This window comes from Protomyctophum parallelum (assembly GCF_964188405.1).
Source record: "Protomyctophum parallelum genome assembly, chromosome: 13".
Classification (NCBI taxonomy): domain Eukaryota; kingdom Metazoa; phylum Chordata; class Actinopteri; order Myctophiformes; family Myctophidae; genus Protomyctophum; species Protomyctophum parallelum.
This window is the reverse complement of record NC_139708.1, coordinates 47,006,205-47,032,245: the sequence shown is the minus strand read 5'-3', so window position 1 is coordinate 47,032,245 and position 26,041 is coordinate 47,006,205. Positions and strand designations below refer to the sequence as shown.

At 44.8% G+C, this 26,041-nt stretch overlaps 4 protein-coding genes across 8 annotated transcripts in view; 1 reads left to right on the top strand and 3 right to left on the bottom strand.

The window, feature by feature from the left end:
* The window catches only part of LOC310869848 (histone H1-like), a gene marked incomplete at both ends in the record, with an annotated part of 720,118 nt that overhangs the window by 294,842 nt on the left and 399,235 nt on the right, over positions 1–26,041 (bottom strand). The window lies entirely within an intron of this gene.
* kdelr3 (KDEL endoplasmic reticulum protein retention receptor 3) lies at positions 135–7,099 on the top strand. 2 transcript variants are annotated; one of them, XM_083780857.1, is made up of 5 exons: positions 135–550; positions 1,305–1,405; positions 3,519–3,677; positions 4,291–4,555; positions 6,779–7,099. In XM_083780857.1, the coding sequence occupies exons 1-5, from the start codon at positions 460–462 to the stop codon at positions 6,820–6,822; spliced, it is 660 nt and encodes a 219-aa protein (XP_083636983.1). In that variant the 5' UTR covers positions 135–459; the 3' UTR covers positions 6,823–7,099. The 2 variants fall into 2 exon arrangements, with proteins under 2 accessions (XP_083636983.1, XP_083636984.1); XM_083780858.1 differs by having other exon boundaries at positions 137–550; positions 4,291–4,543.
* LOC310869582 (GTPase IMAP family member 7) lies at positions 10,407–13,476 on the bottom strand (the record flags this gene model as incomplete). Its single annotated transcript, XM_083780394.1, has 2 exons — positions 10,407–11,494; positions 13,443–13,476. The coding sequence occupies 2 exons, from the start codon at positions 13,474–13,476 to the stop codon at positions 10,407–10,409; spliced, it is 1,122 nt and encodes a 373-aa protein (XP_083636520.1).
* Positions 15,629–26,041, bottom strand: part of LOC310869527 (ankyrin repeat and fibronectin type-III domain-containing protein 1) — a 28,920-nt gene continuing 18,507 nt past the window's right edge. For all 4 annotated transcript variants that reach the window (XM_083780308.1, XM_083780306.1, XM_083780307.1 and 1 more), the window contains 8 exons: positions 25,580–25,686; positions 24,984–25,098; positions 24,034–24,200; positions 23,003–23,189; positions 21,491–21,653; positions 19,488–19,654; positions 18,371–18,575; positions 15,629–17,803 (listed from right to left, as the gene is read on the bottom strand). In XM_083780308.1, coding sequence (XP_083636434.1) covers positions 16,998–17,803; positions 18,371–18,575; positions 19,488–19,654; positions 21,491–21,653; positions 23,003–23,189; positions 24,034–24,200; positions 24,984–25,098; positions 25,580–25,686 — 1,917 coding nt within the window. In that variant the 3' untranslated portion in view covers positions 15,629–16,997. The remainder of the gene's footprint in view (positions 17,804–18,370; positions 18,576–19,487; positions 19,655–21,490; positions 21,654–23,002; positions 23,190–24,033; positions 24,201–24,983; positions 25,099–25,579; positions 25,687–26,041) is intronic.

Below are 26,041 nucleotides of genomic sequence, written 5' to 3'. Positions count from 1 at the left end.
AAACAGGCAACAGACAGCAGACTGTCGCCATCTGCTGCCTGTAATAGTGTATATTTTGTTTTTTTTGGGGCGGCACACCAGCCAAACAGATCACGTCCTCCCAAAGCAAAGCTCTCTCTCCCCGCCCCTGGAAAGGCTGGAACACGGATGGATGGAGTCCGCTGTCAGCAGCCACGTCACCCACAGTACACACAACAACTTTTTTCCTGGACCATTCTCTCATACGGCCGAATTCGCCTGGCTGTTTCCGAATTTGCAGGGAATGCATTTGATTGCGTTTTGATCGCGAACGAGCGTCGTTGAGGGAAGCTCTGTGGACTAGCATAGCTGTATGCTTTCTAAAGTAGCGTAGTTAGCAGCGCTTCTATTTATAATTAACCGCAGATTTCTTTTTTTTTTACTTTTGTTTTGGGAGACTGCTTTCAGACGGCTTTTTGTAGGGGCACACGATTTGCAAAAATGAACATCTTTCGGCTAGCTGGTGACGTGTCGCACCTCGTAGCAATCATTATCTTGTTCCTGAAGATATGGAAGTCCAAATCCTGCGCTGGTATGTTGTTTAAATTTAATTCCAGTAGCCTATAGTTGGTCATCAATCTTGCAGCAGAGACTTTGCTGTGCAGGGCAGGTTTTAGGGGGTGTCGCTTAAACTTAAGGCCCATTGCTGACTTAACATGTAGCCTTAGAATGCTATTATTTAGTTGAAAGAATTGGAAATGAGCATGATGGGACATTGAAACATTAAGTGATCACAAGTCGGTATAACGTCTCAGGAGAAAGCGTCATAATATTGATGGTTGAAGAACTGCAACGGTGATCGATCCAGTATAGTTCTGCACTTGTGTCAGCTACGTGGCAAACCCGGACGTTATTGTAACTATGGCAACAGTGGCCCAAACGGGTCATTAAATTGCTGAGCCTACTTTTGGCAGACCTTACTCTACACACCTTTTAATAATTATATACAAATACAATGCATTTGTGACGGTGATCAAGCTCTCTTCTGAAGTCACATGGCACATGCGGTTGCCACTGAATTGCATAAAGAAGATGTGTGCAAAACTATGCAAGCTATTTGAGGAATGAGGAATGAGTCAAAACTATCAGAGTATCAGTCTGAGCTTAATTTGTATAGGGCTGGTATATTATATTATATTTTCGAAAATGTCTCAAAATGACTGTAATTCATTACTTTTGAAAATGTTTGCTATAGGAGACACTAGGGTTCATGTGGTAAATTAAAATGTTTTTTTTTTTTTGCCAGCCTGTGCATACAGTATTTTTTGTCTCCCTGTGTACTGTAGGTATCTCTGGGAAATCTCAGGTGCTGTTTGCACTCGTGTTCACCACAAGATACCTGGACCTATTCACTGCCTTCATCTCCATCTACAACACAGTCATGAAAGTAAGTGTGTGTAACACACACACACACACACACACACACACGCACACACATAGTGGCTGGTTCCTCGCTTCGAAGATCAGAGGAGGAGTATAGAGTTTGGGGTCCTTTAGCTTTGCGGCGGGCACGTTCATGTTGATGTACATGTAAACCTCAACACACTTTTTTTTGGATGTTCGTGAACTATGCAAAGTTTTGGAAATGTTTTAATATTTTTTTAATGAAATATTTGAATGATGCGATGCATAATTGAACATTGAATAATCGTGCGCGTGTACAGTAGGTACTATAATAATGTACATGTCATTCATCATTGTTGCATCCTAAGGAAATAATAATAAAGTAATAAAAATAATAAAGTAAACATCACGGTGGTTCGCCCTGTGCATACATCCTTCACTCACACTTCTTATTCCTGCACGCACGCACACACACACACACACACACACACACACACACACACACACACACACACACACACACACACACACACACATACACACACACACACGCACACACACACACACATTTAACATCTTTATTTGCATTCACATGGAATTTCTTGAACACAAACAATAGTGGATGTGCAAGCTTGAAAGTAACTCTACAACAAGTGCTTCAGGATGCACATCACGGGTACACACACGCACACACACACCACACACACACGCACACGCACACACACAAACCACTGATGCCTCAGTAAACCGTCCCTGACTAAAAGGATGTCTTGTCTACGGAGGAGGATTGATTATAATGTAACCTTCAGTACATTATTACGTCGTTCATCTTATGCTTATCCATCTCCGTCCCCTGCTGCTATGATACTTTATATTTGACATACAGAGCCAAGTGTTGTTTGTTTATGGTACAGCTTGTCCTTGTAACAGAACGGTCCCTGATGTGCTCTCTGGGCAGAATAAATGCACCACAGGCCTGTACTCTGTGCATACTACATCTCCCCTGTCCGCTCATGTATTAAAACAACCACCTTTTAACCCATTCTGACCTGAGATCAGATTCTAAAAATGTCTGTTTTGAAAATGACAGTTTTCTATGTCAGTCGTTCTTCGATTTTTCAAAAATAGCAGACCTACAAGCTCGTAGCGCGCCACTCGGTGGCGCGCTATGAGCTTGTAGATCTGCTATTTTTAAATAGCTAAAGCATAACGTAATGCTAACACCAAAATGGGTTAAAACAACTACCACCTTTTTAAGCAGTGCCCCTGACCCCTTCATTTCATATTGTTATTTGACCAACATTGAATTCCACTACACTACTAACTTAAAACGTTTTATTCATATGAATGGTAATCTCCATGCTGCCAGCATGTCGATTCCAGTGTTTTCATCGACTGAAACTATGAGAAATGTCCGTCGACTACCTTTTTTCTCTGCTGGTCAGGTGGTGTTGGGGGGCCTGGCCTATGCTACGGTCTACCTGATCTAAATGTCTCTTTCTCTGCTGGTCATGTGGTGTTCCTGGGGCTGGCCTATGCTACGGTCTACCTGATCTAAATGTCTCTTTCTCTGCTGGTCAGGTGGTGTTCGGGGGGCCTGGCCTATGCTACGGTCTACCTGATCTAAATGTCTCTTTCTCGGCTGGCCAGGTGGTGTTCCTGGGGCTGGCCTATGCTACAGTCTACGTGATCTAAATGTCTCTTTCTCTCTGTTACTCTGCTGGCCAGGTGGTGTTCCTGGGGCTGGCCTATGCTACGGTCTACCTGATCTAAATGTCTCTTTCTCTGCTGGTCAGGTGGTGTTCCTGGGGCTGGCCTATGCTACGGTCTACCTGATCTAAATGTCTCTTTCTCTGCTGGTCAGGTGGTGTTCCTGGGGCTGGCCTATGCTACGGTCTACCTGATCTAAATGTCTCTTTCTCTGCTGGCCAGGTGGTGTTCCTGGGGCTGGCCTATGCTACGGTCTACCTGATCTAAATGTCTCTTTCTCTGCTGGCCAGGTGGTGTTCCTGGGGCTGGCCTATGCTACAGTCTACCTGATCTAAATGTCTCTTTCTCTCTGTTACTCTGCTGGCCAGGTGGTGTTCCTGGGGCTGGCCTATGCTACGGTCTACCTGATCTAAATGTCTCTTTCTCTCTGTTACTCTGCTGGCCAGGTGGTGTTCCTGGGGCTGGCCTATGCTACGGTCTACCTGATCTACATGCGCTTCAGGAACACCTTTGACTCTGAGAACGACACGTTCCGCGTGGAGTTCCTGCTGGTGCCCGTCATCGGGCTGTCCTTCCTGGAGAACTACGCCTTCACTCCGCTGGAGGTGAATATATCATTAAACGAGTGCTTCCTATAGTTCAGGTCAGATTTGCTGGCCTACTTTCTGACGAGGGCCCCGTGTGACATGAGAGCTATACTTTGCCTTGATGAGTTTGGTTCCCACCACACAGTAGACTGCATAATTTGCTAAATTTGAGCCCGGGACAGAAACGGATGTAAACCCCCTGTGTTATCATCATCATACAATGATTTCCAAGGGTTCAGTGCCAGGACAAGGCACTGAACGACTTCAACTCAAACAAAATGTAGATCTTGTGGAGTAGGAAACGGCGAGGCAGGAGACACGGAGGCTGCATAGGAGATGTACCACAGGAGATAGGCCAGCAGGGGAGGTGTGGTTCCAAGGGGAAGATTCGTAACAGTTTAACCCATTCTGGGTTATTTTTCAAAAATAGCAGATCTACAAGCTCATAGCGCGCCACTCGCGAGCTTGTAGGTCTGCTATTTTTGAAAAATCGAAGAACGACTGACATAGAAACATAGGCTTTTTCAGAAAACTGTCAGGATGTAGAAGAAGAATTTTTAGAATCTGATCTCAGGTCAGAATGGGATATATATATATCATTCCTTTTCAATGTCCCGTCATCCATCCCCAGATCCTGTGGACCTTCTCCATCTTCCTGGAGGCGGTGGCCATCATGCCTCAGCTCTTCATGATCACCAAGACGGGCGAGGCGGAGTCCATCACCACCCACTACCTGTTCTTCCTGGGTCTCTACCGCGCCCTCTACCTGGCCAACTGGGTGTGGCGCTACCACACCGAGGGCTTCCTGGACCAGATCGCCGTGGTGTCCGGCGTGGTGCAGACCATCTTCTACTGTGACTTCTTCTACCTGTATTTCACAAAGGGTGAGATAGAAGGTGACGCATGCAGAAGGGGGGGGGGGGGGGGAGGGGGAGAATGGAGATTAAATTGTGCTGTAAATTTGATTTTTTTTTTAAACTCTTTCAGCGCCACCTGGTGGTCACCAGTTTAGGCTTTGAGTGCCAATTCTCCCATTATAACAAAATAAATAATTTGTAATTCTGTTATGCATGTAATGTGCATGTCATCACCAGTACACCAGATTAGAGGAATTTTCAAAATATGGATAAAAAAAAAAGATAATAAAAAGGAAAAGGAAAATAAATGTTTTTTGAATTCCCAAGGGAAGACGTCTTGTCGTCTGTGGCATCCGGTACATAATTGGCAATTAGACGTCTTGACGCTTATGGCTCTTAAAAAATCCTTGGCGTTAGTAACCCTAACCCTAGACTGGAACTCACTTATGCTTTCTATGGCATGGGCAGCTCCCGGCAGGAGTTTAATATATGATTATCTGGCCACGCGAGACTAATGCATAAAATAAAAAAACGAGCTCTTCATCAAAGCATTATAATATCGTTTAATTCAAAATATAAAATCTGATAATTGTTTATACACAATACTTGAAGTAGTGTTTGAAGTGTGTTATACTGAATACTATCACAATTTTTTGATCGACTTTGCAATCACAGCTGTGATGTTATATTCGTTATATTGCATATTGCATAGACATTTAAAAGGCAATTGTTCTAGTGTAGGGGGCACGGTGGCACAGTTGGTAGTGCTGTCGCCTCACAGCTAGAAGGTCCTGGGTTCGATTCCCGCTCGGGACGCTGTGGGCGCTGGCGGCGTGTTTCCTCCTCCGCGTCATCAGTGCCCATACCCGAAGGCAGGGTTGGCGAAAGGGCCTTTCTGTGTGGAGTTTGCATGTTCTCCCCGTGTCCCCTAGAGTAGGTACCCTCACAAAAAACATGCAGTAATCCTGGTCACTAAACTGCCTCCCCCTGGCCAGCCGGGGCGCCTGATGGAGGGGAAAGGAACTGGTTGGAATAACGTGTTCCTTCCACGCGCTACGTCCAACCAGGGAAACTCCCCCCTGTCAGGTGTAAAGGAGCAACTTGGACACTCAGGCATGTAGGAAGCATGAGTTCAAGTCCGTTGCTCTCCCCAGGTTGGCGGAGGGTGTGTAGAGCCCAGGATCACATTACATGATTGACACAGGGGTGAAAAATGGGTTACAAAATAGTGGGATAAAAAATTAGGCAATTGTTCTATGATATTCACCTCAAATTGTATTCAATGATATTGTATTGGAGGGTATGCGCATGCTTAAAGTGAATGGCACATGGAGTGGCAAAGCAACATGCAAAGTGAGTTCAACATTGTTTAATGTTGTCTAATGCAATCAGATAGGACTTTTCTGTGTGGATGCATGGGTTGTCGAGGCCAGAAAGTAGTTTTTTGCCACTTAGTAGGCATTCCTGCATAACTTCCTGGTTTGATGATGATGTCACGCGCATACCCTCTATTACAGGAGCTTTGCCCCAGCTGGCTGTAGTAGACGCAGACCATAGACTGTAAAAAATATGGACAAAGCGTTCCCCGGGTCTAACATGGACGTAAAATGAAGCCTGTAATTCTATGGTAATTCCTGATGTAAATCGCCATATTTCTAGATCCGTTTTGGCCCAGCTGGCCATTGGATGGCTCCGTTTTGGCCCAGCTGGCCATTGGCTGGCCCAGACACGAGGCGGGACTTCCCCCCTTCTTCTCTGTTGGTTTTTATTTTGACTCGAGTGGGTGGGGAATCCCGATCATAGACTGTAACGGTAGCCACGCCCCTCAGAACATGCGCGACTTTATGGTCATTTTTTTAATTAATGGGACCATCATTTTCCAAAAATAATATTATGACATTAGAAATGAGACTTTAAACTAGTGACTGGAAGCAGAAAGTATTCATGACCATGTTTATTAAGGTAATACAGTCTAGGTGAAGTTGGGCGCAAATACATGGACTTCTATGGGGCTATGGGTTTTTCTGGGTCCAATGACAGCGCCACAACAGGCCATTATATGAATCGCAATTTCCTTATAGGCTTCACAAAATATCTGTCTGACTGCCCCCCTGACGCAGACATGTTGTCGTAGGTTTCAAAACCGCTCTTTATGTCTTAATTTGCTCTCCTCTGTCCACAGTTCTTCTCTTATGTCTTCATTTGCTCTCCTCTGTCCACAGTTCTTCTCTTATGTCTTCATTTGCTCTCCTCTGTCCACAGTTCTTCGAGGGAGTGGGAAGATGAGTCTGCCGATGCCAGTCTAACGAGATGTGCTGCCATGTTGTGTGTTCAAACCGCTACCATTCTGTGCCTCTGCTACTACACAGTTATGCAATGGAACACATACTGTACAGTACCATGCCAATCAACTGTTGTGAGCGGTGGGACTAATGGCCTATCGGGCCATGATTGTGTGTAGGTCAAGATGAGGTGTGTGTGTGTGTGTGTGTGTGTGTGTGTGTGTGTGTGTGTGTGTGTGTGTGTGTGTGTGTGTGTGTGTGTGTGTGTGTGTGTGTGTGTGTGTGTGTGTGTGTGTGTGTGTTAGAGGCTTGCGTGAGTGCACGCATACAGTAGCTATAGTGGTAAAGCTATTGCAATGTACAGTATGTTTTCTTTTTTTATAGAGTTCAAAAGTGACTACAATTGTGTGCATGTAGAACCTAAATATGATTTGGGACAGCAGAAATGATGAATTGTGCATTTGTTCCTGCTTTATTTTCACCCATGGATGCTGAGATAGACTCCAGTTAAAGACCATTAAATGCAGTATGTGGGATCTATCTTGTTTCCATAGCCAATGCTTATATACCCACTAAAAACTGTAAATATGGTTTGTTAAAGCATATCGTACAACCCTCAGGTAGTCTAAGATACATGTCTTCCTGTACAGTAGACATGGTATGCTCATACCTGTATGGCTGTGGGTGTGTCTAGCTTTTACAGAACACCCAAATGTTTTTGAATCTCAACTTTGCAAATTTTAATATTGCCAGGGACCATGAGCGATCATGGCATATCTAGTAACCATGTGAATGGGGAACCCATAAAAATAATGCCAGAACCTGATTTTTGTGTCATTGATTCAGCCAAAATCATGACTATTCACTGTATTTATTGATTCACTTAAAATTACCACAGTACACAAAATGCATCATTATCACCACTGCAGGGTCTATATATACGATCATTTGGGATGAGCGTCCAAGGGGTCAGTGACCTGGAAAATGACATAAGAAACATACCTACTTTGTATACATTGTACTTTAAGTTTGTAACTCTGGCTGTACTCTTCTTTTCACTCTACGATGATCGGATACAGGTCCAGTGGGCACCTAAACCTTGTGGGCACCACCTCAAAATTCAATTGGCAATTTACAGAAATTCTATGTCCTACATAACTTTAACCCATTCTGAACGGGAACCCATTTTGGTGTTGGCATCATGTTATGCTTTAGCTATTGAAAAACGACTGACATTTTTAGAATCTGATCGCAGGTCAGAATGGGTTAAGCAGACCAGTGTGTGTCCAGTGGAAACCTCGTATGAATCTGATCTCAGGTCAGAATGGGTTAAAGATTTAAGATCCAACAGGCAGCACGCGCGGCACATCTCCAGAAATTCTACAGGTGCTGGTCAAAAAAAATATACGTAGAATGAAAAGGAAGGGATGTCCAGGTATACCCGACGAAGACCCACAAGGGTCCAAACGTACAGGTATACCTGACAAAGACCCACAAGGGTCCAAAGAACGTACCTTCAATAAATATTATCCTGGGAGCAGTCAAGGACTGTCTAAAGAGGACGGGACGCGAAGACCGTAAGGGCGCCGCCATGTTGCTCACTTCCTCGTTCAGCTTCCTTGGTCTGCAACTGCGCATGTTTCTTTCCTTCCATGGAGCACCATGTGAGCAACATGGCGGCGCCCTTACGGTCTTCGCGTCCCGTCCTCTATACAGTCCTTGGGAGCAGTGTGCAGACATCCCTTCCTTTTCATTCTACATGATTTTAACCCACAATCCTAGCCTAAATTTATTTAAAAACATTAATAATTATCAGCCTTAAATTTACCCCATAAACTTCTTGTTTATCCCCAAAATGACTATTTATTATAGACATATTAGCTATTGGGCCTTCCTTACAACATGTAATAAAAACATGTAGTTTTGGCCCCTCATTTGTGAAATGAATGTACTTAAGGTATAAAATAAACATGGTGCCCAGGCCTCAGTGTTCTCAGGGCCCCCCAGTGTTCTCAGGGGCCCACTGTTTCCCGGTTACCCAATGGGATATTCCTGTTTGCCACAACCAACGTATTTTGTCTATAATGCCAAATATTACTTACTTTTTTGTACTTCATTTGTCTATATTCTCTTTTTGATATACAGTATGTCAAGATTATTCTTTCAATGGGAGAAAAAAGGGCTCGGCAAATTTGTGATGTCATAGATAAAAAAAACAAAGATTTGAGAAACTGGAGAGATACAGTAAAACAATTGTTTACAGTACGAACCTTTATTGTTCACTTCATACCCCACTTCTAAATGTATCTAAATCTTTAATAGCACGTTATATATTCAACATCTTGATATGTTGTAGACACCTTTACAAGTGTGCTACATAATTCTGGAATGGGTAGGACCACTTCACCACTTTTCAGCCTGTCTTCACATGGTCCTCACTAATATTCATGATAAAATACCACCATTTCTTTCCTACTCAGTCTGTGTCTCATAGGGTCGGCTGTGGGCAGTTCAGAAATCCTGTCCACCAGTGACATCATCGTTGGTAAGATTCCTTTTTTTGCAGCCTTTCAGGAATACAAAGCCTGCTGTTTCTATTAGCTTGGATTCCCCCATCGATGATGTCACTGGTGGACGGGTTTCTGAGCTGCCCACAGCCCTCCCATGATGAGACACAGGCTGAGTAGGAAAAAGAAAGTGGCATTTTATCATGAACATGAAGATTGGTTGAAAAGTAGTGAAGTGGTCCTTTAACATGGAATTGTAATGCGTGGTGTTGATTCACTTTATTGCTGATCTACTGAGTTGCAACACGCCAAGACTAGTTAGACTACACACACACACACACACACAACAGTATGGTCAGAGGTCATTAATGATTAATCACTGACAGATGTATTCTTTTGTTCATACTGTAATTAAGCAAACCATGTCATTGTTTCACACATGTTAGTGTCATGGGATCAGGCACATGTATGATGTGTACACCATACAAATAAGTTAACACAGTGAGGAGTGAGGGACAGTGTTGTTTTCGTCGACTAAAACTAATACGAAAAATGTCCGTCGACTACCTTTTTCCACTGACGAAAACTAAATAAAAAACTAAGCTATGATGACTAAAAGTAAGACTAAATATACTGACAATTTCATCAACAAATAAAAACTAGACTGAAATGTTGAAATGTAGAAGTCATTTTACGATTCGTTGCATGCTGAAAATAGCAGATCTACAAGCTCACAATGCGACGCGATCGGCTATTTTCAGCAAGTGTAAAAACAGTCATTACGACGGCATCACAAAGCCTGCTAAAATATATTTTAGTCGACTAAATCGACTGTAGATTTAGTCAACTAAAACTAGACTAACAATAAAACATTCCAGGTGACTAAAATGTGACTAAACTAAGTGAAAACCATTCAAGAGACTAATGACTAAAACTAAAATCTGCTGTCAAAAACAACGCTAGGTGAGGGAGTTATAATAAGCTATCTTCACTTTACACACCACCAATAAAATGTTAGTGACTGATAAAAGACCATAGGCCCCAGCTTGATACTCCCTGATTTAACACTATTAGTGAGTACAGTCACACACAATCCTTGCTCTAAAGTCCAAGGCTTTTGCGGTGTTTGTACAACACTTTACTCCCTTCTCTGACCGCGCCGCCCACCACTTTTGCGGCCGAACTGACCGTGAGAGGATTGGTGGCCAGAGCGGCTGCCTTCTGCACTACCTTCCCCTTCTTCAGTTTCCCCTTGTCCCCCTTGCCCATGATCCCCGCCCCCTCCGCGGCCCCTTTCCCCAGGGCGGTCATCAGCTCACACCAGAACAGTTTCTCCTCGGTCTTCCTAGCAAAATCTATCTCCTTCTTCTCTTCCTCTTCCATCCTTTTCCTCCTCTCTAACTCGGTGCCCTTGTCTTCTGGCTGCTCCTCCGCCGGCGGCTCCGCCTCTCTCCACGTGGGCATGCCGGCCCTCGCCGCCAGAATCCCTTCCTGTGCCAGTCGGATGGCTCTCTCCGCTTCCTGGAACATCTCCACGCTGTAGCAGCCGCCTCCGTTCTCCGCCACCATCTTTTCCACCTTGTCCAGGAGCCACGTGACCTGCGGCCGCGGCGGGCATTTCGGGCGGGCTGGCATTTCCGCCGGCGACGCGTCCTGTCCGTCCCCGCCGCTGTTGTCAAAGACGTGGTAACCCCCGTGGCAGCTGTCCACGAGGGCCGACAGCTCGTCGCTCTCCTTCAGGAAGTCTTGGATGCTCTTCTTGCCCTTCAGCTGGTCTCCCCACGTGAACAGCACCATGGTGAAGCGGGTGGCGGCGGGCCCAAACGTGGCCTTGATCCACTCCAGGGTGTCCCTCTCCTCGTGGGTGAACCTGCCCAGTTGGACGGTCAGCAGGAATGCGTGGGGTCCCGGCGAGGCCAGTGACACGCACCGGCCCACTTCGGCCGTCACGGCCTGGGGAGAGAGGCACGTGTTGAAGAACCCCGGGGTGTCGACCACGGCGACGCCTCTTCGCCCCCCGTCCAGCGCCCCGGTGGTCTGCCTCTCGCACCGAGTGGTGGCGGAGCGCGGCGACAGTGCGACCCGGAAGGGCGTCCGTCCCACGATGCTGTTGCCGGAGGCGCTTCTGCCCGAGCCGGTCTTCCCCACCAGAACGATTCGTAGGAGGTCATCGCCGCCGGCACTGGACTCTGCAGGCAGTGAAACAGTTAATTTATCAACACCGGCTCCAACACCACTGTTTATTTCCAGAAAATACTGTTAATCTGTACGTATCAGTATATTTCACTCATCATCTTTCTAAGCCATAGATTCAGGAGGTCGAGCTAAGGAAGGTTTATCCATTCCTGCTATAGCATTAGCAAGAAGACACTATTAGTAGGATGTAGGGCAGGCTATGTATATTTATGTGCAGGTGGAAAGAACACAAAATGCTGCCACTAGATGGTGCTAATTCTCTTGTTGGTGCAATGCAGGGAAATACAGTGCAGAAGCATAGCCTGGGTAAACCCACTTCCCCTGCTAAGCAAGCTGCTAAGCAGGAAGTAGGAAGTCAGATGCTAGGAGATTCTCTTCCATGTATTCCATACATGTTGTGGACAGGTGAACATCTGAAGGTAAATGTGTGTAAAAATGGCGATTGATTATCAACCACAGTGATGATGATACATGATAAGTACACTGTTAAGTTTATGTTTTGTTTCAATGGATGGCAACAAGTCATTATTGTGAAGCTGTGAGATGATCCCCTATGGTGGATTGGAATGAAACTAAAACTTTGCAGATAGAGGATAATTCAAGCTTTTCGTACAGCTGCAATGTTGGTGAGTTTAACATTGTTTAATGCAATCAGACAGGACTTTTCTGTTTGGATGAATGGGCTGTCAAGGCCAGAAAGTAGTTTTTTTGCCACTCAGTGGGCGTTCCCGCATAACTTCCAGGTCACGCGCATACCCTCTATAGAATTGAATGTAGGCTATGTAGACTGCTGGGCGAGCGCTGGAGCTTTGGCATGGGAGGGGTCAGATCAACATGGAATGAATTCTGTACTGGCCATACAGTATAAGGAGCATGTCTTGAGTGTACAGGGTTTGATGAGGTCAGATCAACATGTCAGAACAGGTCAGCTCCATACAGTATAATGGAGATCTAAGGGTGGTAGCGGGGACATTTCTCTTGAGTGAGTGTAGTACAGGGTTTGATGAGAGCCCAGGTTGGGCCGGGCCTTAATTTTTCGAGCCTGTTGAGAACTTGTTGTAACATACTGCATGTATTTACCACGACACGGTGGCACTGTAGCACAGACTACCTGTTACCTGTTGCACACTGGTATAGTCCCGCAAGACTTCGGGACGGGAGTTCATGCTAGGATGAGATCCAAGATGGCGGAATAAACAAACCTATGCTGTTACACACGTCTTGTGTTTATTGATATAAAAGGTTTACAAACCAACCAAAGGGTAAACTAATACAGTTTTCGCCGGCTGCCCAGGCGCGGCTGCACTAATAACTTTGGGGCAGGAGCTGTCTAGAGTTTGGACAGTTGGGCCTGTGGAGAACTCTAGTTTTCGCTGCCGGGCTGCACTACTTAATTTTGGGCAGGCCCGTCTAGAGTTTGACAGGTATAAGTCAAAAGGAAGACATCGAATAGGATGGATGGATTGGGAAGGATCAACATATGGAATGTCAGAACAGGTTCTGAAATATATCCATATATGGAGATCTAAGGGTTTGAGGTTTGAGGTCAGATAGAGTTACTGGCCAATAGTGATGAGTTGACAGGGATCAGGGATCTCCATATATGGGCTTAACTGCAAGGTTGCATTTACTATGACATCAGGGTCGCCACATCTCCATTCTCCATCCCTGATGATGTCACCACGAGACCTGGGTGCCCGACACACTGACAGGAAATGCTCAGTCGCAATTAACCACATGTTTTATGTTTTCACTATTTTGTTTTTATTTTTATTTTATGTGTCGTTTGGATAACACTTTGTAAATGCAAGTAGGCTATTGCTCATTGAGGCAAAAACGGACAAACACAGAAGCTGTTGAAATGTATACTGCCCAGAATAAAGAACCCATTATTGTGGTTTGTGACACACACACACACACACACACACACACACACCGTACCTTCAGCTGACGCCGCACATTCCAGTGACGCCATCCTCCAGCTGGCGAGCTCACGAGCTCACGAGAGGACACAGCGAAGTCCAACTAATATAGCTACGTTGTTTGTTATCGTATCGGTAAATCTCTAGCCTATTACACCAGGACTGGACAGTATACGTTTCCGTAGATATGTTATATATTTACCATTCTTTTAGATACAAAGCTCTGTTAAGTTTCTCTCCAATATTGCGAAATATCTTCTTTCATCAATTTGCTTTCACTGCGAACGGCAGGGCATTCCTGGTGCTGCTGCAGCCCGGTGTCAAAATGAGGAGAGATGTGTGTGTGTTGTGGGATGCTCAGTGCTGTGCGGCGTGTGGTGCGCATGCACGCGGCTAGTTTTGGGTGTCACAGCGACCTATAGACCTGGCCAGAGCTAATCTGAGGGGGTCACCCCTATGTTCCCCATTTACCTTAATATGCGTTATAGGTTTCTGGTTTAAGGACTTTTGTACTATACAATTGTATACAGAACAAAGAATGTTTGTTTTTGACATCTTTGTTGAAGAGTCTGAGCCTAATTATTAATTACTTAATTCCCTGAGGAACATAGGCCATTGATGAGTCTCCTCCATTCCCTTCGGTCTTGTGCCCTCCACTCCAGTTGTTGCCAAATGACAGTCCTTTAGTCTTACTAGAATTACTAAAATGACTAGGTTAGGTTTCTGCTTTAGGTTTATTCTAAGTGGGGAACAAAGACATTTTTTTGCATGGTGGGGAACATAGAACCTGGGGAACATAGGTACGCTCCCAATCTGAGTTCCCAGAAGTTTTATTTTTCGACCTGGCACCTTCCCTTCGTGATTTGAGTCATCTTCCATAAAACAACAATATTAAGTTAAGATACATGGTGGGCTCTATATAGCAATCATTTATTGTTCAGTAACAAGGCTCCCTGTCCCCCAAAGTATTTTTTAGTAGAAAGAAAATGCATTTTCAAATGGAGAACACTATTAAGCTGACAAATGCTATTGAATAAGCACCAACAATGATTACTATATCATCCAAATATACTGTAGAGCTGTAAAGGGAAACTATAGGTATAATTTAATTTAGGTAACAATAACAAAGGGGTTGTGCACTGAGTTGATTCATTTCGCCATAAAAGTGTCAAACTTGTTCTGTGCACGTTAGTAGTAATATCTCTCTAAATAAATAAATAAATATATATATAATTATTATTTTTCTTTTTGCCACCTGTTCTCCTATATCAGTGTGCAAGTGCCATGACGTTCACATTCAGTCAGACAGGTCATTCACAACACGTGTGAAAGAAGTTTGATTGACAGTCCGTCACAATGCCAAAACTGTGCAGCAGCTTATAGGCTGTAATAATATATTCTTTAAAACTCTGTCAGGGGAGAAGCAAACCATTTGTAGAGGAGCTATAGTAGACCATTTGTAGAGGAGCTATAGGAGACCATTTTGTATGGATCATGATCAGGGGTCATCGCCATGTTGGCTCGTGTGGTGGACATTTCTGTCAACATTCCATTTTTGCGGCCTGGGCCGTGGCTCAGCGGTCCAGGCACCTTGGCTGGTAACCCAGTCTGGCAGTGTGCCGCGGGCTCGACTCCCGATTCCGACGACCTTTACTGCATGTCTTCCCCCCCCCCCCAATCTCTCTCCCCATATCCTGTCAGCCTACTGTCTGTCCCTCCATAAAGTTTAAAAAAATAAATAAAGTGAAAGCCACAACAAAAACAACATAAACAAAAAAACATTCCATTCCATTATTTGGACATACACAATGAGTGGACAATAATATTACCAGAAACACAGAAAGGGCTATAGGCCCTGAATGACCATAACAGGTCTGTAACTCTGAGTGTTCAAATGGAACCAAATGGACCCTTAAGGTCCATTAATTTGAGGGCACCCGTGTGCGGAATGGAGCGATCCAGAATATTCTGATTTCTCATAGGTGAAAAACGCTCTGAATCCTGGCAGTCAAAAAGTGTGGAAAACGTTTAGTTTGAACCAAAAAATAGGCTATCACTTAACACTAGAAATAGTTTGATCAAGATGACAATCAAAGACACTTCAAATTGGTGAATTTTAATGTTTTTAAGTCATGAATAATCACGTGAACATGTGTGTAGAAGCCCCCCCCCCCCCCCAACTCTTTCAAAATCAGATGACATATCCAAGGTTGTAGCCTCAGTCTGTAACCGGCACCCAATAAGAAAAATAATAATACAAATTATCAGTTGAACAACATTTTTAAAACCGTTTTCAAATATACACACTATATCCACAAGTGTCATTTGTTAAATGTCACCCCATCCATGCCAGCACCCCTACATACAATACATACTAATAATAATAATAATAATACTAATAATAAAGAAAACCATTGAATTAACAGCATTATAACAGTATTGTTTCAGTAAATGTCAAAAGTGCAGACAGGCACAGTGAATAGTTTGCTGACTGCAAAGCAACAATAATTATACTATTATGATATCAATATCCTCAGTCCTGCAGGAGATAAGTGGCTTTCTTCACTTTAGCTTAACACTCCTGTTTTTTTACCTCAAAATGTAGTTTAGCTAAAGTAGCCTTCTAATATAAACTTGTAATTGTTCACATGAGATTCTCTAATGCACTGAGTCCTATATCACATAGGTAGAAGTTAATACAGACAGGTTGTGATCTTGAGATTTCCCTATAGTAGTAAGTTGTTGTGGGATAAATGTCATTGTTTCGGTTGATATGAAAACCTCATATCCAGTCTGTGATATTCAATACTCGTGATGCAACTTGAATAAATACCTTTTGAGATAGAGATTAGCCAAAGAGCCAAAAGTACCAGTGAAAATGAAAGTAAAGGATGTCTAGCTTATCGTATACAGACAAAACTGTCACACGCCATACCCTCTATACAAACAGATTCTCAAGCATACTGTAGAATAGATATGATACTTTGGCCATATTTTGTGCGGCGTCTTATGCGGTATGACTAATCTTATTAGGCATTTTTATTACTTTGAAAGAAAAACGTTAGAAAAAAGATTTTTCTTATTATTCATAAGACATAAGACGCCATGCAAATTAGGCTCTGTGTGTTGTAGAATAAGGATTACAATGACCCAAAAATGTGTTTGTGTGAGCAAACTGCAGCACCGTCTAGAAGAGAAAAAAAAGTCCTTCCCTGTAGGCGCCGGGGCAACAGCAGGGATGTATTTAGTGGTTAGGAGGAGGATGTGTGCCTGAAAGTCACACAAAGCTTACTTAAGGCCTATTCATAGTCTGGATTTTCGGTGGTGAGCTGACCACCGCGACCGCCGCTGACCACCGCAAAATAACATTTGAGCGGTGGTGAGTAAAAACAGAGAGAAGGGCTGGAGCGGTGGCGGTTGGTTTGCTCTTCACCGCGGCTCGTGGCGTCATGTTGTAGTTCGGTGGTCACCCCACCACCGAGAATCCAGACTTGAGCAAGTTATCCGGTGGCTCGTAAAAGACGTCATCAGGAGGACATGTAAGCAGAGCTGTCCCACTCCACCTGGCTCCTCATCAGGAGGACATGTAAGCAGAGCTGTCCCACTCCACCTGGCTCCTCAACGGAACGCCGTTCCCCGTGTCGGGAAGCGACACGGCCGCCGCGTCGTCCTGTGGGGGCGAGGAGTCCCATCGCACGGCGGACGGCGTCGTGCCTTGACCCGGCAGAGGCGCGGTGCTCTCGCAGACCTCCTCCTCCTCCTCCTCCTCCCAACAACCACCCAGTTCCGCCGTCGTCCCACCGCTGCCGCCGCCGTCGTCGCTAGGACAGGTGTCCGAGTGGCGCGAGAGACTCGCCGTCGACTCGCCGCTCTCCAAATCGTACAACGCGGCGGGGCTTTCGCCGACTCCCAGCCCGAAGCTCTCGAGCATCTCCAGCACCGACGGCGCCGCCGGGTCACTCGGAAGGCTCTCCTCGTCGATGAGGCTCAGCGTGGGCAGGATGTGCACCAGTTCCGCCATCTCCATGGGTTCGATCACCTCGCTGATGCTGGGTGGAATGTCCATGTCCCCGCTACTGTAGGGCTGTATGTCCATGTCCCCGCTGGCGTAGGGCTCTGCTTCCACCAAGCCCGACTGGCCGACGACAGCGGGCTCTATTACCGACTGGATTAGAGCGCTTTCGCATCCTAATTCCGACTGACCGATGGTGGTCAGGTCCACGGTCGATTGGGCGTTGATGTCAACGGGGTACCCCCCCTTGGCCACGCCCTCCATTAGAACCATGGCGGCCTCTTCCTGGACGACCAGCAGGCCTCCGGGCGGAGCGGAGACCTCTGAGACACTGACCACGTCTGCAGGGATCACGGTGACTAAGGTCTCTGGAAGGGAAAGAGTTTCAAATGAGGTCTTGTAGACGAGGAGATAAATATTTACATCAGGATAATCATAATCCTCCTCAACATCCAGCGGTGTAAGGTATTTGTACTTCAACCAATGACATCTTTGAATGCAGATTGCGGCCTCTAGATGTGTCACAGAGATTAATAATAATAAGATAAACATTTTTGGGAGCGTTCTACCCATTGCTGGCTGTCTAAATAATACCTTCAGCCCTATATACATTTCGTTCATTTGAAAATAGATTTGTATACAATTTAAAACTTTAAATCTTTGAATATATTCTTTCAGAGCGAACGTTTTTAAATCAAATCTTTGCTTCTGGGGGGGTCCCTGAAACAACATATTTTCAGGTGGGGGTCGGCGGCCAAATACATAATTCTGGGGGTCCTTGACATGAAATAGTTGGAGAACCACTGACATGGAAACATGAGTATTTCAGAAAACTGTCAGGATTTAAAAGGTATTTGTAGAATCGTCCTCAAGTCTAAATGGGTTAAGTAACATAACATTTGAGCACTTTTTTCCTCCACTGTCAACAGTCGTACCTGTGACCGTTCTCCGTGCTTGTAGCCGATGCGGCCAGGTCAGCCTGGCGGTCAGACTGCCCTCCTCTTCCTCTGTGTCGGGAGGTGGAGGAGGGTCTCCTCCCATCACCAGGCCCAGGGGCACCGCCCCCACCCACTGCCGGGAGCGAACGCACTGTAGACAGTCCATGATCCAGCGGGAATCACGCCACACTGCGTCCAGACGCTGCAGGAAGGAAGTTGAAATGGAATGGGATGGTTTATGAATGATACATGTATGAACCGTTGGAACAGAATGTATTGGATTTTGATGTGGCTGCCGTCGTGTCCACCATCGTGTCCACGGCAGTGGCGTTTCCAGGAATTACATATTGGGCAGGCAAGATGTGTTAATTGTCTCCCCGCGCGCAATCGTAGCACTAAAGGTTTTCAAAGAGATATACCTGCCAGACAGTAGGATACAAAGACATATACCTGCCAGACAGTAGAATACAAAGAGATATACCTGCCAGACAGTAGGATACAAAGAGATATACCTGCCAGACAGTAGGATACAAAGAGATATACCTGCCAGACAGTAGGATACAAAGAGATATACCTGCCAGACAGTAGGATACAAAGAGATATACCTGCCAGACAGAAGGATACAAAGAGATATACCTGCCAGACAGTAGGATACAAAGAGATATACCTGCCAGACAGTAGGATACAAAGAGATATACCTGCCAGACAGAAGGATACAAAGAGATATACCTGCCAGACAGTAGGATACAAAGAGATATACCTGCCAGACAGTAGGATACAAAGAGATATACCTGCCAGACAGTAGGATACAAAGGCTGAAAGGCATGCATTTACATTCCAATGGGTGATTGAGGGTCGCGCTCTACCGCAAAACACATTCTTGTCGGCTAAATCAACTGTATATTTAGTCGACCGAAATCTGACGATATTTAGTCGACACTAAACACTAAAACATTCCAGGTGACCAAAATGAAAACCATTCAAGAGACTAATGACTAAAAAGTAAACAGTAAAAAATCTAAATTTGCTGGCCAAATCAATACTAATCGACTGTCGTAGAAGACATTTTTAGAATCTGATCTCAGATCAGAATGGGATAAATGTCACCATTTACCTGTAACAGCTGCGTGATGTGGCCCAGGCGTTCGCGGGCCTCCTGTACCTCTTTAGTATCCAGGGCCTCTCGCAGAGCCAGCCCAGCCAGATGGGTGTCCAGCTCCAGTCTGACCCAAGCCTGGCAATACTGGGACAGGAAGTCTCGCTCGTACGTCCAGAAGTGAACTGCAGGGTGAGAGCCGGGGGTCAGTCAAGTAACAGTGGAATATCTATATAATGAAACTATACATATAAACTATATATGTATAGTTTATATGTATAGTTTCATTATATAGATATTCCACTGTTACTTTCTTAGCTTACGCATGTTTCATGATAAATGCTTTTTATGTGATGTATTCCCATGCTTTTTTGTTCTTGCTTAATGTAAATCGCTCTGGATTAAGAGCGTCTGCTAAATGCCTAAATTGTAAATTGTAAAGGAAATAAATACTTTAAAAAAAATAGCTAAAGGTTTATTTTATTCATTTTATTTTTTCAACAACTTTAGTTTTTTTCAACCAAGGTTCATAGATAGATAGATACTTTATTTGTCCTTTCGGAAATTTGTTTTGTGCACAGCAGTCATCAGGATATACATAAAACATATGCAAACAAACAGATCACACAGTACATAGACAATAAAGAAACAGTGCCAACAGAATGTGACAAACTGACATATTGAGCCTATACACACAGTATAAGCCTTCCCCCCAGTAGGCTACCTTCACATTCAGTAGATCCTGTGATCTTCCGTGGCCAGATGTAATTTCTTGGAGTTTATTAGGAATATAGTAAATTTAAATCGCCATAACATTTTGTGAAGAAATACATATTTAGCCCCATGCTCGAATGCCCCTGTCAAAAAAAGCTAAAACCCCTAAAACGAAAGAAAGCAGCAAATTAAAGAAATTTAACACTCACCTTTTAGTTTCTCTAATAACAACCTAAACCTAAAGTTGTCCTTTAAAGTTCCAAGTAACAGTACTTTTGACATTGGATTTTTAGATTTGAGTTTACGTTTAAGTTGACCCTAAATGCATATTTTTAGAGCAGCATATACGTATAGGCTGCTCTTCTGTCACACGTCAGCCCCAGTTTTCGGAGCACTCATTATTTTAGAGATATAGCTGCTTTAGTCGTCCCACTTTTTTATGTTCTGTGTCCTGCACACCGCTGTTCTAATTGTCCACCCTCGGGTACTTGGGAGTTGCTCCGCAGAAAGTAGCATATAGGCCTGTGTGTGTGCAGTCTGCAAAGTCCTCTAGCGCTGATGCAACATGGATGCAAGATATACAACCTCTCCAATGATTATTAGTTCGTCTACTACCTTTTTTCACTGACAAAAACTAAATGGAAACCAAGCTATGATGAGTTGATGACTAAAACTAAGACTAAATATATTGACAATTTCGTCAACAAATAAAAACTAGCCTAAAATGTTAGGAAGAGACAAGTTAGTGGACAAGAGATCCAGTATAAGTCTGGTCATTGCTGAAAATAGCCAAAATACAATCGTAACTCTTCTATTAGATGGCTCTGTGCGTACCCCTCCGTATCGTAACTCTTCTATTAGATGGCTCTGTGCGTACCCCTCTGTATCATAACTCTTCTATTAGATGGCTCTGTGCGTACCCCTCCGTATCGTAACTCTTCTATTAGATGGCTCTGTGCGTACCCCTCCGTATCGTAACTCTTCTATTAGATGGCTCTGTGCGTACCCCTCTGTATCATAACTCTTCTATTAGATGGCTCTGTACGTACCCCTCCGTATCGTAACTCTTCTATTAGATGGCTCTGTGCGTACCCCTCCGTATCGTAACTCTTCTATTAGATGGCTCTGTGCGTACCCCTCCGTATCGTAACTCTTCTATTAGATGGCTCTGTGCGTACCCCTCCGTATCGTAACTCTTCTATTAGATGGCTCTGTGCGTACCCCTCCGTATCGTAACTCTTCTATTAGATGGCTCTGTGCGTACCCCTCCGTATCGTAACTCTTCTATTAGATGGCTCTGTGCGTACCCAGCTCAAAGACCTGCAGTGGCATGGTGAGGCCAGGCTCCTTGGTCCCCACCAGAGGCCAGTAACTGGAGCTGAAGTCCTCGCTGGGAGGCAGCAGGAGAAGCATCGACACCTTGTCTCCGAACTGCAGGAGCTCCCGGGTGTACACGCCGTACTGATAGGCCTGGGACAGACAGACAGACAGACAGACAGACAGACAGACAGACAGACAGACAGACAGACAGACAGACAGACATCATCACACTGTACATGCCTGGACAGACAGACAGACATCACACTGCATTGTAATACACCCCGTACTGATAGGCCTGCGACAGACAGACTGACATCAGTGACGTAATAGGTTTTCAATGTAATGAGTCCCAGGATGCAGGGATGGTCTTTTAGATGAGTCCCAGGGACATTTTATGAGTCCCACTTCAACCACGTTATAGGAGTCATATTAGGAGACAAATTGCAGCATTTAACTTTCATTTTATATGGTTATAATGTGGTATGTGGAATAAAAAACAGTACAGTAGTGCATCCTGTGGATGCAGAGGTTGTTGTTTTATTGCGTCCCTTAACTATAAACTGCGTTTTGGGATGCAAAATGCATCCTATTTTAATCTCTGCATCACACTGCATTGTAATCGCGGAATAGATGAATGCCAGATCTTGTGTTTCAACAAACCCGTAATTATAGTGCCATTGTTTTATGAACATCTGTGTGTATAGCGTTTTGGATTTTTTTTTTTATCTCGGAAGATAAATGAACCCTTTCTGTACGGGACCCCTTTTGGTGTTTCAACTTAAGCATTATGTTATACTTTAGCTATTGAAAAATAGCAGATCTACAAGCTCAGATCTTTGAATATATATTCTTTCAAAGCGAACGCTTTTAACGAATCTTTGCTTCTAGGGAGGTTCCTGGAACAATATATTTTCAGATGGGGGTCGGCGGCCAATTACATACGTTTTGGGGTCGTTGACATGAAATATTAAATTTCGACATCAGGCCTAAGAACCCACTTACAGTCAGTACAGTGGGCTGTAAGAATCATAGAGTTCAAAAGTTCTTAGCTTCAGATGAGCAGAGGTACTCTGCAACGCTGAGAGAGTCTCATGGTGTTATAACTGAACACTCAGGATTTTACTGTGTAGATCAGGGGCTCTCAACCTTTTCAGGCTGGGACCCCCAAAAATAATCACATTTGAACTGGGGACCCACCACCCTAGAGGCACTTGGAATTGTAGGAGTTCAGTTGAGATAGGCGTTGTGAGTTTGCGAGGCGTTGTGAGTTTGTAGATCGGCTATTTTCAAAAATACCCTGGGGTTGAGAACTACTGGTGTCCATACATACATGCAGTACATGTATTTGATGCATTACCATGTGTTGTTCTCGCTTCTCTGTAAATCGCTCTGGATTAAGCGGTTAAATTCTAAATTGTAAATAGATCCTGCGCCATATTGGGAGTTCGTCAAACAAGGGTTATTAGGGTGTGAGATTTGAGGTGTAACGTGCTGTTTACCCTGTAGAGGGGGATGTTGAGCTTGGTCAGGAGCAGAGTGACGGCCGCTCTCAGGGCTCTGCTGAACTCTCCGAGGCCGCTGCTCTCCATCAGGCCCAGGTCGTCCTCGGCTCCGCTCAGCAGGTTCTGAGCGCTGTCGCCGCTGGCCGTGCTGAAGATGTGGCTCTGGAGCCACGTCCATTCCTCCCTGTGTGGATCGCAACAAGCAGGCACTATTTTTATCTTAACCCATTTTGCGCAGGAACCCCTTTTGGTGTTGGCATCATGTCGTGCTTTAGCTATTGAAAAATAGCAGATCTACAAGCTCATAGCGCGCCACCGAGTGGCGCGCTACGAGCTTGTAGGTCTGCTATTTTAGAAAAATCGAAGAACCACTGACATAGAAACATAGCTTTTTCAGAAAACTGTCTAAACTAGAAGAAATTTTTAGAATCTGATCTCAGGTCAGAATGGGTTAAGTGTCAAATCAGTCATTACTACGGCATCAAGGCCTGCCAAAATACATTTTAGTGTATTTAGTGACTATAAATCAACTGTAGAATTAGTCGACTAAAATCTTATGGTATTGGAGTCGACTAAAACTAGACTAACACTAAAACATTCCAGGTGACTAAAATGTGACAAAAAAAAACTACATGAAAACGATTCAAGAAGACTATGACTAAAACTAAATATCTAAATTTCCTGCCGAAATCAACACCGTTTAAAGCAGTGATTCCCAAAGTGCGGCCCGGGGACCCCCAGGGGTCCTTGAGGGAGTTCCAGGGGGTCCCCAGTTTTCATTTGTAGTTTTCATTTGTACACTCTCAGAGTTAAATTAACATTGATTTTTCAATATAAATTGGGGTCCCAGAGATAGAAATGCCAATAAATGGGGGTCTGTAGCCTATAATGCATGTCAAACTGGGAGTCCTTGAAATTAAACGGGCTGAGAATCTGTGCTTAATAATTAATGTCAATTTGGGGGGTCGATCCTTGACATGAAAAAGTTTGGGAACGGCTGGTTTTAGAGGCGTTGTAATAAGTTATACCTGGACACGTGCGGGTTATGGCGAACCCGCGTGTGGCAGAGCAGGTTGGGCAGCCTCTGTGGCACCAGAACCCTGATCTGTTCCACAGAACTGCACAGCTTCAGGATGCCCACGTAGAGCCCCGGCTGGGCCCACTGGATGCTGTGTCTGTGGAAGGACAACTTCTCCTGGAGGGAGGAGAGGAGAGGAGAGGGAGAGAGTGTTAAGGCCTATTCATAGTCTGGATTTTCCACACCGCTTCGGTGGTGAGGTGACCACCGCTCCGGTGGTGAGCTGACCACCGCTCCGGTGGTGAGCTGACCACCGCTCCGGTGGTGAGCTGACCACCGCTCCGGTGGTGAGCTGACCACCGCTCCGGTGGTGCTGTAATATCGTGGACCGGTGGTGAGTAAAAACAGAGAGAAGGGCTGGGGAGAGCGGTGGGTTTGCTCTTCACCGCGGCTCAGTGACGTCATGTTGTAGTTCGGTGGTCACCTCACCACCGAAAATATTAGACTATGAAAAGGAGGGCAGTTGTTTTACAGACGGGGGAAACCCCCCTTTGACGTCTATCTGTGCACGTCCCTGATGGAGAGAACGAGGTGGAGGTGGAGGAGGGAGGGAGGGAGGGGGGGTGGTGGTTGTTGTGAGGTTTGAGGAGAGATTGTTTCATTAGTTCAGTTTTCTTCCACTGTGGCTTGGTTTGTTTTGTTTTGTCTTGTCCTGTTTGGGCTGATTTGCTGATTGAATTCAGATTGTTTGTGGGAGCATTTTGTGACGCGCAGAGCGGAGCCGAGAAGTTCTATAAACGAGTACATTCGATACACTTGATCTCCGCGGTTGCTCAATACATTTCGGTAAAAGTGCTCAGTTCGCTCTCTCTCTCTCTCTCTCTCTCTCTCTCGACATAAACACACACACACACACACACACACACACACACACACACACTCTCTCTCAAACAAATGAACCTTGAGCTGGTCTGTGAGTGTGTCCATGGCTGTTGGCTCCGGCAGCAGAGGAGTTCTGCCGCGGTTCTTTTCCAGACGTGTCAGCGGCACCCAGTGGAGTGGAGGGTCGGGAAGGCTGCGGAAATGTATTGGAAAGGAAAACATGGACCCATTTTTTTTTACGCAGAATTATATGTGTGTTTGTATTCCTTTTCTGGCCATACAGTATGGAGTTATGTGATGACATGAGTATGACACGAAGTGGCTATTTAGGGGCGAGGTCGCGCATCATTGTGAATGATAGAACACCATTATGACGTCGGAACAGGCCAGCTTCATATATGGTGATCAGGTGTGATCAATTGGCTAATTTGGGCCCTGTCCAGAGCCTGGGGCAGAAAGAAGCCTTTGTGCTGTTTCTGGACAACCGGATATACGACACACCAGGCACTGCACTCCCTGTGGTGGTGTGGAACGCGTGTGTCAAAGTTGAAGTCGGTGAGGCGAACGATTCTCGAGTTACGTGGATTACAGACGTACATAGTCACACACACACACACACACACGTACGGAGACGTGGTGCATTTATAAATAGATGTTTTTTTAACACTACTAACCTTGGAGGGTTTGGGAAGTCCTTGACAGTAACTAGCAAGACGTTTCCCTGCCGGTCCTTCAGGGGTTCATAGTAAACCTGGCCCAGATCCATAGTCCCCAGGGACGACTGGAGACACAAAGGGGAGAGGAAGATGAATTGGAAGACATATACAGTACAGTACAGTACATGCAGCAGGAATCTAACAGAAGACAATGGAAGTAGAGCAGTGGTTGTTTTCTATACCGTTTTCATATCGAGGTCCGTTATTTATTTGGTATTTGAGCCACAAACCACCATTTGATGACATTTAGCCTCTCGGAACCAAAACTAAAGAATATTTTGTTTTGTCGTTGGATAAGATTCTGACCACAATTTCGTGCTGTATTGATGTGGTAGGAGAGATAACAGACAAACGTTGATCAAAATAACAATTATTTTACATTCTCTAATTGTGTGGACTTACTTGTAAATTAACTTTGTA

Excerpts from the sequence above, each read along its gene's own strand:
- kdelr3 (XM_083780857.1), top strand. The coding sequence starts at position 460 with ATGAACATCTTTCGGCTAGCTGGTGACGTGTCGCACCTCGTAGCAATC. Across the intron at positions 1,406-3,518 it reads TCTACAACACAGTCATGAAA|GTGGTGTTCCTGGGGCTGGC; the intron begins GTAAGTGTGTGT and ends TCTGCTGGCCAG. Across the intron at positions 4,556-6,778 it reads CACAAAGGGTGAGATAGAAG|TTCTTCGAGGGAGTGGGAAG; the intron begins GTGACGCATGCA and ends CTCTGTCCACAG.